Source organism: Leptonotus elevatus, chromosome 10 (assembly GCF_054856555.1).
Source record: "Leptonotus elevatus isolate MCC_2025b chromosome 10, RoL_Lele_1.0, whole genome shotgun sequence".
NCBI classification, from domain to species: domain Eukaryota; kingdom Metazoa; phylum Chordata; class Actinopteri; order Syngnathiformes; family Syngnathidae; genus Leptonotus; species Leptonotus elevatus.
In genome coordinates, this window is record NC_141248.1 from 11,820,839 (window position 1) to 11,835,624 (window position 14,786).

The window sequence follows — 14,786 nt, forward strand, 5'->3', positions numbered from 1 at the left end:
AACGCTCTTTGTAGTAGCATAACTCTGGCATACTAGTAGGACATGCTACTAGTGAGGCAAAACTGCACTAGTTGATAATTGCATTCTACTAGCACTAGTACTAATGACATTATAAAAAAAGTAGTCAAGCTGGCGTTCACGCCACCATGCAAGCAGACTTCAAAGTAAAATCCGCCAAGGCTGTTGCATTGGTGACATTGCTTGAATGTCTGAATGGCAGCGCTAACCTACATTTTAATCTTTTTGTTTTGGTGAAAGAAGCAAGTCTTTTCAAGTCAAAGGGCTCAAGGCCGAGTGAAGTCACAAGTCATTGTTGGTAAAGTCCAAGTCGAGTTGCAAGTCTTTTAACATTTTGTCAAGTCGAGTGAGTCTAAAGTCCTCAAATTCATGACTCGAGTCCAAGTCACATGACTCGAGTCCAAGTCACATGACTCGAGTCCAAGTCACATGACTCTTGTCCATGTCACATGACTCTTGTCCAAGTCATATGACTCTTGTCCAAGTCATATGACTCTTGTCCAAGTCATATGACTCTTGTCCAAGTCACATGACTCGAGTCCAAGTCACATGACTCGAGTCCACGCCTCTGCAAGTACTGATACCTTGGTATACGGCAGAGTATCAGCCCAATACGATACCTGGTATCGGTACCCATCCCTACTTAAAATATTGACATTAGAAGATAAATTACCGGTACAATTCATATGTACTGAAAGTATCGGTACTTGGTATCGGTGACTACGCAAGAGTTGAATATTCACACTGGTATTGGTCAGAAAAAAAAGGGGTATTGGACATCCTTAGCTAATACCTTATACTGAGACAAATCCACTGAGTGAATGTTTTTTTTTATTTTCTGTGTTGCAGGACATCGAGGCAGCAATGAGCTGCGCGCTGCACGAGCTGAGGGAGTTGGAGCGACAGAGCACCTCCAAACACACCCCCGACGTGGTCCTCGACACGCTGGAGCAGTTGAAAGGTGTGAGCGGCGGAGGAGGCGGCGGGGCGTCGGAACCCTCCAGCCCGCTGCACTCCCGCCTGTTACGGGACAGCGAGGGGGGCTCCTCGCACGCCCACCCGCTCCAGCGCAGCGCCTCCTCCGCCAGCGACGTGCCCTCCTCCTTCCGAGCTAACAAAAGCCAGCCGAGGAGCCCCCTCCCCTCCGCCACGTCGCCTTCCCTGTCCTCCTCCTCTCTCTCCTCGTCGGTTCCTTCCTTCCGAGAGCTGCGTCCGCCGGCGACCAGGCCCAAGCCGGTGGTCTTTCCCAAGAGCGGCGGAGGGAGCGGCAGTCCGGCCATGGGTTCGCCGACGTCCACCGTGCCACCGACACCTCCTCCTCCGCCACCGGGGCACACACATTCGCTCCCTCACGCGCCTCCTCCGCCACCTTCATCCCAGTCTAATGACAAATCCTGCCCGGCTTAGCACCTCCTCGCTCCTAAATTTGATCCCAACGCTTTAAACCAGCAGGTGTCGGAAGCACTTAGTTTGTTATCCAATACAGTACATAATTACTAACCCACTCCACACTGTAGCATTCCGACCTCACAATCTATTTTAGTTTTGCAAGGTTGCATGGCAGGCAACTTTTCAAGGATGTTCAAGTCTTTCACAAGGGAACAGGTCAGATGTGCTGACTAACGGCCACCTGCAGCTTTCAGATTTACATGAGGAAGAAAAAGCACTTTTTGTTCCCCTTGAATCATTTTTTAAGACCCTGTAACGATCTGAAGGGATTGTTTGATTCCTAAGAGGAGACTGTGAAACGTTTTAAGCTCTCTTGAAATGAAACACTGTCTTGCTGCGTCACACATGGAAGACTGGAGATGAACTTATGTATTTAAAGACTGGGCCAAATAATAGCGTGAATGATTGAGAGCTATATCTCTTCTTCCAGTCTTTTTTTTTATTCTTATTTTGGGATCGTGATCAAATAAAATGTAGCCAAAAGAAATGCTAAATCAGGTGGGGAATCACAAGCATTTACTCTCTGAAAAACAAAAACAAAAAAAAACTTAAAACATTTAAAGGGGAAGACAACCCAATAAAGGTATTTACAATAATGTTAGAATTATATGCAATACCACTAGTATTCTGATTAATATTGTGTTTGTGGAATATGAGTTAAGCAGCAAAAATCCACCTGTTTTTCTCCATCTCTGGGGGCGGCCATTTTGTCACTTGCTGTCGACTGAAAATGACATCACAGTTTCTCAGGGCTTAGGTAACAACCAAACACAGCTCACCTGTTTTCTGAAGCTGATCCGTGATTGGTCCTTACCTGAATCCTGAGCAACAGTGATGTCATCTTCAGTCGACAGCAAGTGGCAAAATGGCCGTCCCCAGAGATGGAGAAAAACAGGTGGATTTTGCTGCTTAAGTCATATTCCACAAAAACAATATTAATAAAAATAAAATGTTTTTATTATTATTAAGATTAATTACTTAATAATATATATTGTGTGGTATTAATATATATACTATAATCAATATTTTTTAATTTAAAATTATTTTTTTACAATTAGTGTTTAGACTAGTGGGGGGTCCATACAACATTAATGTAAAGCTACATTTTGGGTTGACTTCTTCTAAATCATCATTATAAATATTTGATTGTTGCATCATATTTTTTTCATGACTTGAATCTGGCTATCAGAGATGGCCACTGATAGTGAAAAGGTTCCTCGGCACCTAAATCAAGCAATAAGAATAATGCAACGCTGGTAGTTTGAGGCATTATGCTGTTTTTCTCCTGCAGCTCTTCTATGTGTAGGGGACCACTGAAAGCCAGCATTTGATTTTCGTTGTAATGTTGGACTGTACACGCACATGTTCTCCACAGACGTGTGTGGGTGTGGGTGTGTGTGTGGGTGTGGGTGTGTGTGTGGTGTTTTGTGGCAGCTAAACACCTTTCAGGTTGCATGCTGTGGCCATTTGACAGCAGCTTACAATGACAAGATGGCTGACAACCTTTTATGTATCGGCAATACAAGCAAGAGGATACCTAAAAAAAAAAAAATATTTAAAAAAAGACAGCTTGCTCATATAATTATACTTCACACTTTGCAGTAAAAAGAGTTTAATTCTTCTAATGGTGTTTATGTGTTTATTAATCATTAGGGCAACTGGAAGCATGGTGCTGAGGGCTTTTAAGAGTGCGTTTAGAGCACAACCAACCACCTCATACAATTACTTCTTAATTAAGCACCCTTTTTTTCAGACTTTCACTGTTACTGTTTTATGGTCAAATGTGGAACCGTGTAGCCGTCTGGTTGTGTGCATGTGTGTGCCGCTATGTGAGCATGCTTGGATGGATGGACGATGGATGAACCCATTACAAGAGGATGACCAAGCTATATGATAAGGAAAATATGTGTTGTCGCTCGTATCTTTTTATTCACAGGATTTTGCAATAATGCAACAAAACATTTAGTCAAACGCAACCACAAAACTCTTACAAAGGTGGCCAAAGAAGAACCCATTTATTATTACAGGGAGTAGCTTCATTTAAATATATTTCTCATTTTACATAGATGTAAATTAGATGAGGATTATTAATTAATAAAATGGTTAAAACATTTTCCCGCATATCAAACACTGCATCACGCTCTCACATATTACAATTGTACTTTTGTTGTTTCTTTATCCCTGTATCATGTTTGTGTAATATACTGTGTATTTTTGTTGCTCTTACCTCATTGCAACAACTGGAGGGACTGTGACTGCGTGCTTGTGCGCACACAAACAAACATTCATGTGGATGGTTGGTGCATTTGATCTCAAATCAATCATGCACTTCAACTAAGTTGGCTTTGCGTGTGGAATAACTGCGGGTGATTTGTCAAATATGCATTTGTGCCCATTTGGAAACAGAACTAAAAAAAAAAAAAAGACTATTGACAAATTTATTTATAGTTGTCTTTGTATTACTGGAGAATCCTGTGTTCAGATGTACTTTGTATATACAATGTTGTACATTACAGAGGTACACTCTTCTTTTTGGTACAATATTGTACAGTAATATCAATGGTGGTTTAATCGAATAGGCCTTATATAATTCTATGTGTAGTTCCTGTTGTAGATCTTTTCTTTTTTATTATTTGAATAAACATTGCTTGCTATGGATTTTGACTTGTATCATCTTTGTGCTCAAACTGAGGTTTTTGAGCAACCAATTAGCCTATGTAAAGACAAGTCTGAGGTGTCAAATCCAGGTCCAAAAAGTAAAAACCCTATCACAGTTTGGCTTTATAAACGGGTAAGAAGCACCTCTTTACGTTTACCTTTCGGTTGGGGAGAAGCAACTGTGGCTGAGGTCGTGTGTTTTGTTTGTTAACTTTCTGGACCTGGATTTGACACCTAAACGTGTTTAATATCAGTAACTGGTTGACGCATGAAACTAAAAAATACAGTATACACAATTTTTACCTCTATGTAGATAATGTTTTTATTGTCCCCCGCCCACTGGGAAATGGCCATAAACATCGGTACAGCCAATGACTACAACTCCCAGAAGCCACCTCGCCCAATTCAGTAACTTTTGGGATGGTACTGTACTTCAGTAACGCCTAATTTAAAAACAACGAAAACGATTAATTAAAGTATTTGTAAATAAAATATTTTAAAATAGTTCTGAATACAATACTGCTATTGTTATGCTTTGCCATTTCTTATTCGCTCAAATATCAGTCCATGAACGACGCACTGCATTATGTCACGTGACCCATTTGAAAAATAGTCATTTTATCTGCCGAAATACATTTTGTAAACTTTGTAGCTACATCCTAAGAAGTTGATATTTCTCTTAGAACCAATTTTTGGACAAAGTGTCACTTGTTTAAAACCGTTCCCCGAAGCACTTTTAGCCTCATTTCCGCAATCAAAACTGAACCACGGCAGCAAACAGACACTTCACTTCCTCCGTGAGTCGAAACGCTGAAATGTGGTTACTTACCAACGCTGCTCTAAGATATAAATACTAAACTTTTTTGGGGCCCATAAACGAAGGAAAGGATAGTCCGCAGCAGCAGCCGTTGTAAAGACATTCAACCTCAGGTGTGGTTTATCTTCTTACGAAAGCGTTTACGTCAACACGAATGCCATTTTTTTTTTTAAGATAAGTCCAATTTAAATGCACTTTTTGGGTCGTAAACTGACTACTGCTGACACTACTGAGCCACACAGTACAAGTTCAATCTCCTAACTACTGCTAAGATAATAGTCTAGACAGCAAACATGTTGCTAAATTATTTTGTAGAAACATTCTTACCGAGCTGTCACACACTGGCTCAGAAAAATCCCTGTTAACTTCTCCAAACCTTTTAAATGATATATGTGTATGAGTGGGGAATACTGTCTTTATTTGTGTTTGACAGTTTGCCACTTTTGTGTTTCACTTTAAAGATAGTAACTCATTTTTGTGTCCATTTTTCTGCCATAATTTCAGCGATGACCGCAAGCACCCCCAGCTACCTGTGGTCCTTACAGGATGTCCTGGGTCAAGGGGCTACTGCCTGCGTTTATAAGGCACGAAATAAGGTAACCTCTTCTTTTTTTTTCTTTCTTATACAATTGTTTGTTTACAATCACCACACGTCTGTGGTCATATTTTGGTTCGAAAGCATAACTCTTGGACATCCCAAAAAAATTCTAACCGTTTTCGTGTATATAATAATGTTGTTTGTTTAGCGGACGGGTGAGTTGGTAGCCGTCAAGGTGTTTAACTTAGCGAGCTACAACCGCAGTCACGAGGTCCAGATGAGGGAGTTTGACATGTTGAGGAAGCTCAACCACAAGAACATTGTCAGTCTTTACGCTGTGGAGGAGGTAAGGCTGTCACTTCATGCAGGAACAACATTATATAATCAACAATGTGTACACTTAAGAAGTCAAACAGGAACATCTATTTGTTAATGTAAAGTGTGAATGTTACTGAATGTGCCAAACCGAGTTGTTCTCTTTTGCAGTTACCGTCTAAACAGAAAGTTCTAGTCATGGAATTCTGCTCAGGGGGAAGTTTGCTCAACCTGCTTGAAGAGCCAGAAAATGCTTTTGGCCTAGCTGAGACTGAGTTTCTCACTGTATTGCAATGTGTTGGTAGGTTAAAGACAAGTTCATTAAACGTGTGGTTAAATGTACAGCAGACCCTTAAAGGTCAAACGCAATCTTCCAGTATTTGTTCGTTTGGTGAAAAAATAGAAATCGATCGAATACTCAACATTTGGGAAACAATGGTCAGTATTGTAGTGTGTGACCAGATTACAGCGTTGGTGCAGACAACCTTGAGATGATTTACCTCCAAATAATTTGAGTATATTTGTTAATTCAGAGGTGTGTGCCACACTGGTAGCCCATCACAAGAAGTAGCTCTCATTTTCAAAAAGCTTGATGAACCCTGATCTAAGCTGCTTATTAAGTGCATTTAAGGTGAACATTTGCCTCCTTGCATTCTATTTTAGTGCAGGGAATGAACCACCTACGAGAGAATGGCGTGGTGCACCGAGACATTAAACCAGGCAACATAATGCGGCAGACGGGCGAGGACGGCAGGTCTGTCTATAAGCTGACTGACTTTGGCGCGGCGAGAGAGTTGGAGGATGATGAGAAGTTTGTGTCCATCTATGGAACTGAAGAATATCTGGTAAGAAATCACAATAGAAGTAACTGTGTTTACTGTATTGTATTCGTTCCTTGCCAGCTATTCATGGTAAATGGCACCTTGCGTATCATACTATAAATGAATAAAGTTAGCCTTGAGGGATAGGGAAATAATTTTCCTACATCTTACTACGTCATTCACAAACATAATGTCTATTAGATTGTAATTGGATTATCAAGGATGCAGAGGTGGAACTTCCGCCTTAAGCCGCAGAACAAATCAATGTGTTATGCACTTTGCCAATGATGGGTACGCAATGTAAGAAGAATTACAAAACAGATCCACCCGCTCGGCCACGCCAAGACAGTTCGTATATCGATAATAGACCGTTCTCGTGTGACGTCACGTTTGGGTGCCGGCCCATGGTGGAGGACAAGCCGCCAACGCGAGTGAATGAGAAAACAATCAGTGTGACCAAGAAAATAGGTCAAAGAGTTGATAAATCTGCAACCAATGCTATGGTGAACTTGTGCGCGGCCTACGGATGCTCTAATCGCTCAAAGAGAGATGAGATCATTCTTTCGTCTGCCGGCAGTGATTCTAAACCAGGCGGAAGACAGTGATGAGTTGAGTGAAAGACAGCACGGTGGCTAACGAACCTACGACGCGACTGCTTTGCACCCACAAAAAGTACAAGGATTTGCTCAGATCATTTTATATCAGGTGTTTTTTCTCGTTTTCATATACAGTGGGTCATAACATTTAACTTCTGATTGTAAATTCCCGGCAGACGGGATGAATGTGCCATATTATCTTTTGTGAAACAATAATTCTTTTCTTTTTTTTCATACCTATTCAAGTAATTTTGAACAAAAAGTTAACTATTTAAACATGATTATCACAACTCTTTAACTCAGGCTTAATCCCTGCTGAGGAATGTGTTGCAAACATGCGGTCCTTCTGTTAGCAGCTAGCAAGCTAAGATAGCTTGAAGACTTCGATACACAGCAAGACGAGTCTATCCGGACACAAATAATTTATTGAATGACAACTTACACCATGAAAGTAGTGATCGACGTACTGTTTCAACCAAAAACAACATACCTTTGGCTTCCACTTCCACCTTGTCCTCCTACCAAGTCCATTTTTTTAGCTAGCGGCTCCAAACGGTTGGTTCCAATGAGTTGCAGTAATGTAGTGTCCTACTCTGGATGTTTTTTGTGACATTTGACATATTTTCCACCTTTTAACGAAAGCGCTCGCCGAAAATCAAGCTCTCTCCATTTATTTGTTATGGGGGGCTTGACCTCCAGGAGGCGGAGCGGTAGCTAAGCAGTGACGTCACCTAGAACGATCTATAGTACGTAAATAGAGGCCATTTTTCTATGAAAGTTTTATGCGAAACTCAAATTGTACATTTAAAAAGGGGCGTTCGTAACAGGAGGTTCCATTATATGTCAGTCGAGATGTATCACTTCTACATGCAGTCATTTGTGAATTGGGTAACTTTTTGTTTTTTTTCAAACCTATCCTCTTATTGGCTATAAAATTATATTCTATTCATTGTTCTTGTGCTTAGGCCATAGACATGTCTAACAGAAAAAAAATAGTGCTTTGCCACCATTTTCTGGCATCTGCAGGTAATTGTCAAAATTGTCAAACTTAGCCTTGTAAAATAGAAATAAACAGAAATTATAATTTGTCAGAAATCCATGGAACATTTGGGCACATGCTGTTACTGTGCATTGATGTTATTAATGATACAAGCAAACTTGCACAGTAGAAATAAAGGACTATAAATATTCCAAAGTTAGGAAAATTGCTGCAGTGTAAGAACAGGAAACCTGATTGGTTAAAGAGATGTATGTGTGAGCCTATACCAGGAAGTGACAGCAAGGGATAGAGGAATCTTGGCGAACCACGTTTCAGATGGCCTCCTAGTGTGAGTACACTGTAGAGAAAGCATGTTGCCAAGTTTCCTCTTACTGTTCAATGGACTAACTTGTTTCTCATTATTTTCATCTATAAGTGACTTGAAACATTTGCGACCTCTTGTGGATAAAATGATTAACGTACCAGCTTCATTGGTTAATAGGTTAGCACTCAAAAGTTAAGTAAGGTGAAGAACTGACAAATTCTGTTTCGGGTAAAATATTTTATGTTTACTTAGGAGCATAATTAAGCATTTTGTCAAGTAGAACAAAAATTAAAATTTTCTAGAAAATGGCCACTTTTGAGGTTCCACTGTATATTTGTGAACAGCACCCAGACATGTACGAGCGTGTGGTGCTCCGTGCGCATCACCAGAAGTCTTACGGAGTGAGCGTGGACCTGTGGAGCATCGGGGTGACCTTTTACCACACTGCCACGGGGTCTCTCCCCTTCATGCCATTCAGAGGACCCCGCATGGACAAGCAGATCATGTACGTCTTGAACTTTGCTGTCAATACATGATTATTTTAGCTATTGGTATTAACTTGTGTTTTGCTGTGCAGGTACAAAATCACCTCAGAGAAACCCATGGGGGCCATTTCTGGATTACAGCGGGTCGATAACGGACCAATAGAGTGGAGCTCATGCCTGCCGGACAGCTGCCAACTGTCACAGTATGTCACTTTGTTCATTATTGGAACTTGATTGCTCTTTTAAACAACAACATAAAAAATAACAAAGATTGCTTACCCATGTCAATTTTAACCGTCTCCATAGGGGACTCAAGATGCATCTGGTTCCTGTTCTTGCCGGTATACTTGAGGCGGACCAGGAGAGGTGTTGGGGCTTCGACCAGTTCTTCACAGCCACAACAGATATCCTGCAACGACAGCCAGTGCACCTGTTTGCCCTCCAGCAGGCTATGGAGCATTGTGTCTACATTCATCATCACAACACGTGAGTCTGCATATTTTGGAATGTTTGTAAATGCAAAGCAGGCATTTAGGATTGTTTGCATTTTATAGCCAAACCTGTTGTTTGTTTTGCGCATCTACCCAGGGTGTCTGGTTTCTTTGAGGAGGTTGCAATGCAGACCGGAATTGATGTCCAGCACCAGCAGTTGCTCTACTTGGGCCATGAACTCCCACTAGAGGGCAGCATGAAGGTGGTCAACCTCCCTCACACTACAGCTGCACGGCCTCTCATCCTGCTGAGTCACGGGCCAGAAGCAAACGGCAGCCTACCCTTCAGGGAACGTAAGATGCACGCGTTTTTATTTACAGTACATCATGTGTAATGTCATATTGTGTGCGACATACAGTAAATGGCCCAAATGTCAGTACCGTACATTATACTGGACACCAGCACCTATCATTAATGGGTAGCTTTTTGGTGTGTGTGTATATCCCATCTGTAGCAGAGGCGCCAATCATCCCAGCCAAGTTTGACGTAATGGCCGACTACAACTTCACCAAGGTAGCAACGCTGTGATTTATTCCATTCAAATCTCATGAAAAAAAAAAAAAAAGAAGTCATTCTTACCTTTCCCTTTTTAATATCATGGAAGATAATAGTTGGAGTGGTCCACCAGTATCTGAGGATAGTACAACTGCTGCACTCACACAGGGAGCTTCTACTAGAGGGATATTACAGTTACATGTGAGGAGCAACAACTCAAGCAAAATGGCTGTCCTATTGTAATGTCTTGCATCGTCCATCCATCCATGAACCAGATAGTTAAATAACAAAAGGACTGGCAAACAGAAAACACAAATATACACTACATATTTTTGCCATTGTAGTTATTTTATTTCTGTATTTCAGGATGCTGTTACGCAGAGATTGTGGGGAAGCGATGCACAATATTGCACAGATCAGCATTAGACTCAAGTCCTGCCTCGGCATACAACACAAGATATTCACTCTGTGAGTCTGCTTGCACACATTGGCAGTAAAATAAAGGGAATTTCAAAATTGCCCTCATCCCAACTTTTTACTCCCATGTCATATTATGAAGAGATCGTCATGCTTCAGCAAACATGGGGGCAGCAGATAAGAATGACAGGTTGCAGCAGGTAAGCCATGCCAGGAGGCTTATCATTCTGTTTAGCTGAACTTGGGTCACTGGAAATGCTCAAAGTTCAGAATAGTTGCAAATGAAAGGAAATGGCCGAAAAGGCAACAACAACTTTCAGGCCTTTTGTTTATAATAGTGCAGATTAGAAATGCAAATTTCCCCAAACACATTCGAGGTATCACTGCTGATGTCATTCATGCAGATCAACGAGCACCTGCCTGGGTACGCTGCGGGCATTCGGGAATTTCAGAATCGCCTGGATCACTTACAAATTGAGCAGGCCAAGCTCGCAGAGACCCTGAACAGTGACAAAAGGTACAAAGCAGGAAGTCCCCAATTCATGGCGGTGTGACTTTTGACCTCTTGTCTCCTCCAGCTGCCAGAAAATGCAGATGCTCCTTCAAAAGATTGTGGCCATTCATTATTTTTACCGTAAAGACAGACTCTCAGGCAGTATGCGTGCAAGTCTTTAACTTCACATTCATGGTTCCGTTGCTCGACCTAACTTCTTATTTTCTCCACAGAATTGTTATATAATGATGAACAAATCCACAAGTTTGAAAAGTATGTGCCACATTTATCTGCTGGACTGCTCACCCATGCTGAGAATGTTATCCCATAACATGCTTATCATTGTTTTTGATAGAATCCACCTATCCTCGCACATCAAGCGGGTCAAGTCTCTCACCAGAGAAAACTGTGTGATAAAATACAAAGATCTCTTGGACACCACTCGGACATGGAGCAGGTCAGAGCATGTTTCTGCTACTTCAGAAACGTAATTTTTAACTCATTCCCTGCCAATCCAGTAAAAAAGGATATTTGACGTCTATAGTCGTCAATGGCACATTTAAAGCCCCTATGAAGTGAAAATAAAGCTAGTCTGAATTTGACACACCACAGAAAAGAGTGTTATTAACAGACCTGACAACTTTTAATGATAAAAAAAAAATCTTGAAAAATCAACTGGCACCTCGTCGTTTCTCCCCGGGATGTGCATGCACTCACGGCAGACAACGAGGCGCTCTAAATGTAAGCACAGAAAGCTAGCTAACTGTATGTCACTCTTGAGCTTGTTAAACACTGGTGTGAACAATGGCACTGAAGTTCTTATATAGTCGGGGAGGGCAAGTCATTTCTGGCTCAAATTTATCATGGACCCTAAAATGGCGGAAATTACCCATATAATGTATATAGAAACAAATCACTGATTTGTTTTTTATGCTAGAACATACAGAAGGCTTTGATGCAGCCTGTCACCCGAAGAGGTCGCTTAAAGCAATGGTAGTTATCACAAAAAACGGCCAGCAGGTGGCAGCAGAGTATAAGAGATCAGCCAGGATCATGTTGCAACAAGCCCTTTTCCCCAGTGTTTTAAACAGGTTTGTGAATAATGATGAAACGTAGCTATTTTCGAATGCTAATTGCTGCAAAACGGAAACATACAAATATACGTATTTTTTTTCCTGTTGAAAGGAGAGACTCTCATCTTTCTTTTGGTAGGTTCCATGTTTTTATAGCAATAGAACACAATATTCTGTGCAAAATCAGTCAGTGATTGCTTCAGTGAAAATGGTTAGGAGGGAATGAGTGAGCAGTAGAATTAATAAAATATGTCCCTACTGTATCTGCAGAACTTTACTGGAGATGCAGAACCATCTACAAGACTTAATTTCCTTCTGCACGGGCTTGTTGGCTGACCTTGAGATAACTGAGCAGCACCAAAACAAAGTGAGCTGGAGGGTGTGGCTACTCGTTATATGAAAACTTATGCTTGAATGAAGCATATTTCCATTACCGAAAAAAATTGATCTTCTTTAATTATAATATTTAGAGAAAGTTATTTCCTCAGTAAATGGCAAAAAAATAAAAATAATAAAAATTATATTTGACAGTTTTAAAATTTTTCCACCGCAGACTCTGGATAGAATCTTGGTCACACTACAGCCAAGCAAAGCAGGACAGCAGCAGCAGCAGGAAATACCACTCAGGGACAAGGAACAAATGGTGTCCAGGTTTGTGTGTGTGCAAACGCAAAAGACAAACACTTAGCATGCTAGCACGTCTTTCTTTGTTCTAGAATGTACCGCCTCAAGGAAGAGATGGAAGTTCTGGTCCGGGAACTGCAGTGCAGCAACACCATTATTGAGAGGTCTGAGTCGTACATGGTCACGTCACAAGACTAAATGAACAGATTCATTTCACCGCACTGCTTGTCCTGATTTTTTCCGCAGTCTGGAAGCAGTGAACTCCGCAGTGGCTGTGAGGCCGAGCTTGGCTCGGCCCGCCACACTGTGACAGGCGCCTCGTTTTAATTGCCTGCTGAGCACTTGCTGGGTGAGTGCTGCGATGCTATCAAAGACTGCCTGCTGCAAGAGAGAGCTGAAGACAGCAGATTGCAAACCAATTAAGAGATAAGATTCACAGTTGGGGACAAAACACCACTGAGGGATTTTGTGTGTGTGGTTTCCCAGCTAGAACTTCAATGCAAACCTCATTAATACATTTTATCCATCCAAGCGTCCATTTTCTAGAGCGCTTATTCCGTTCAAGGTCATGGGAAGGTATCACATGACCTCACTAGGGATGTCACGGTATTCACAATATTGCAATAGTGCCTCGAAATCAACGTGACAATTTGCTATTGATTATTGCTGCAGCAATAATAGCGTTTCATATGAATGTAAACGTTGGATGGGCAAGATAGACACGCATGACATCATGTCACTAATTTCACAAAAACCTGTGGGAAAATGCACAAAAATCACTGAAGCCTATTGAGAAGGATACAGCCAGCAAGAAAAAGAAGTCTTTGGTTCACGCGCCTTTCCGCCCACCTGTACCGTGAACCTTCCTGCAATACCTTAAGCTTCCCCACGACATTGTACCGTGAGATTAATGTTGTTATAAAACCCGAACCATGAGACGCAGATATCATTACGTCTCTATACCTCACTAAAGAGACTCCCATCTTAGAGTCAAGCCTTAATGTTTCCCATGACATTTTGTTTACTTGAGGCACACGGTGTGATTAAATCAATCCATTTCAATCACTGTTTCATTTACACCTATTTTCTCGTCTGACTGTTGTTTCCATGTAGCAAATTATGCTGTTATTGTTTTTTTTTTTTTTTCCTGTATAATAGGTCAGGCTAACATTTTTGTTTCAGATACTTCAATTCTGCATATCCTTATTTGTTACATATGTAGCTTTTGTTCTGTTGTGGGAAATATTTTTGCCTAAAACAATAATAAAAGTGAAAGTAAATACATATTTGATGCCCCCTCCAGTTTCCAGGAACAGCGCCTCTGTGAAGATGACTCACCATGTTCTGAAATGTTCATCTTAAAAAAATAATAATAATAATTCCCTGCTGGGGTTGTTTGTGTGCATCTGTTTTGTGCAATTTATCAGAGCAAATTGTCACAAGTTTCAGATTTAGCTTCATACTTATTTGTATTTTTAAAGACCCTTTGTCATTTGTGAGTTTAAATTGATAGTGCATGGGGAAAGTATGAGATTCCAACTATAATGTAAGTTATGTATCAGATGCAATCAGTACTTCTAACATTCTGATGTGCTTCATGTACTGGTCTCCGGTATATTGATTGTAAAGTGTGATTAGTAGCCAAATGATTTAATGTAAAGAAAAAATTATGCGGAGATGGTTCACTTTACCAACAGAGTTGGAAAATCATGCCGTGTTTAAGTAGAAGCACAGATATCTGCATTAAAAGAAAAGAGTAATGACTGAAATGTACTTTTATCCATCCATCCGTTTTCTGAACCACTTCTCCTATAGGTTCGCCGCTCGCGGGCCTGCTGGAGCCTATCCCAGCTGTCAATATATGTCAGTTAATTATTTACAATACCTTTTTGATAACTTGGCTCAATAAAGAAAAAAAATGTCCGCCCACAAAATAGCTTCCCTCTTTTACAACTGTACATATTGCTCGTACTCGAGAAGAATGGTAAATCATCTTACATGTCACTGTGTCACACTATGTTGTTTAAGAGCTAGTTAAAACGTGTTGCCACGCTCATTGTAATGTTCAAAACGCTGAATTGATATGTAAATTGTGAGCGAATTAATTAAAATATAGTAATTTGCATATATTTACAATTGCCTCCAACCACTAAGGGGGAGTGTGTTTTTGTTTACTTGCCACAGTCAGGTG

General features: G+C 40.9%; 2 protein-coding genes across 5 annotated transcripts in view; both read left to right on the forward strand.

The window, feature by feature from the left end:
• srgap2 (SLIT-ROBO Rho GTPase activating protein 2) overlaps positions 1-4,125 on the forward strand; it is a 63,816-nt gene extending 59,691 nt beyond the window's left edge. For 3 of the 4 annotated variants that reach the window (XM_086086235.1, XM_086086234.1, XM_086086236.1), the window contains one exon: positions 868-4,125. In XM_086086235.1, coding sequence (XP_085942361.1) covers positions 868-1,425 — 558 coding nt within the window. In that variant the 3' untranslated portion in view covers positions 1,426-4,125. The remainder of the gene's footprint in view (positions 1-867) is intronic. The other variant, XR_015096231.1, reaches the window with a different exon arrangement.
• A 725-nt stretch (positions 4,126-4,850) lies between these two features.
• Positions 4,851-13,981, forward strand: ikbke (inhibitor of nuclear factor kappa B kinase subunit epsilon). The gene is made up of 22 exons (XM_086087536.1): positions 4,851-4,922; positions 5,008-5,055; positions 5,447-5,538; positions 5,689-5,826; positions 5,967-6,096; positions 6,459-6,640; positions 8,861-9,021; positions 9,094-9,204; positions 9,308-9,487; positions 9,590-9,786; positions 9,948-10,006; positions 10,098-10,189; positions 10,355-10,456; positions 10,548-10,605; positions 10,810-10,922; positions 10,984-11,060; positions 11,132-11,171; positions 11,254-11,355; positions 12,242-12,338; positions 12,525-12,622; positions 12,688-12,759; positions 12,842-13,981. Exons 3-22 carry the CDS (start codon positions 5,449-5,451, stop codon positions 12,903-12,905), a joined length of 2,163 nt encoding a protein of 720 aa, XP_085943662.1. The 5' UTR covers positions 4,851-4,922; positions 5,008-5,055; positions 5,447-5,448; the 3' UTR covers positions 12,906-13,981.
• The last annotated feature ends 805 nt before the right edge of the window (positions 13,982-14,786 follow it).

What these genes read in the sequence shown, in the direction of transcription:
- ikbke (XM_086087536.1), top strand. Translation starts at nt 5,449, where the DNA reads ATGACCGCAAGCACCCCCAGCTACCTGTGGTCCTTACAGGATGTCCTG. An exon ending in CAAATCCACAAGTTTGAAAA is followed by an intron (nt 11,172 to 11,253) that starts GTATGTGCCACA and finishes TGTTTTTGATAG; the next exon opens with AATCCACCTATCCTCGCACA. An exon ending in ACCACTCGGACATGGAGCAG is followed by an intron (nt 11,356 to 12,241) that starts GTCAGAGCATGT and finishes CTGTATCTGCAG; the next exon opens with AACTTTACTGGAGATGCAGA.